The following is a 272-nucleotide window of genomic DNA, read 5'->3' as shown; positions in this document are numbered from 1 at the left end:
TGTCCACGGCTGCCCCAGCCAGGAGGTGAGCGTGGTGCCGGGGCGCACGGGCTGGTCGATGCCCTCCCAGTAGACGCCGCCGTCGCTGGTGCAGCCGACGTTGGTGAAGATGGTGTTGGCGCGGACGGTGAGCATGGCGTTGGGGTTGGTGCGCATGGACGTCCCCGGCGCCACGCCGAAAAAGCCGCTCTCGGGGTTGATGGCGCGGAGGCGGCCTTGAAAAAAAAAACGGCCACCGGCCACGTGACCGGGGGTCGCCCGAGGACCGGGAG

The 272-nt window shown here is 69.5% G+C and overlaps 1 protein-coding gene across 1 annotated transcript in view; it reads right to left on the bottom strand.

Moving 5' to 3' along the window:
- The window catches only part of LOC104835263 (phosphoenolpyruvate carboxykinase [GTP], mitochondrial-like), a 9,761-nt gene that overhangs the window by 2,055 nt on the left and 7,434 nt on the right, over positions 1-272 (bottom strand). The window contains exon 6 of the mRNA XM_010573151.1: positions 1-215. Within this exon, the coding sequence (XP_010571453.1) occupies positions 1-215 (215 nt within the window). The remainder of the gene's footprint in view (positions 216-272) is intronic.

This window comes from Haliaeetus leucocephalus, unplaced genomic scaffold, assembly GCF_000737465.1.
Source record: "Haliaeetus leucocephalus isolate CR32 unplaced genomic scaffold, Haliaeetus_leucocephalus-4.0 Scaffold372, whole genome shotgun sequence".
NCBI lineage: Eukaryota > Metazoa > Chordata > Aves > Accipitriformes > Accipitridae > Haliaeetus > Haliaeetus leucocephalus.
The sequence above is the reverse complement of the archived record's forward strand: the minus strand, read 5'-3'. Positions and strand labels throughout refer to the sequence as shown.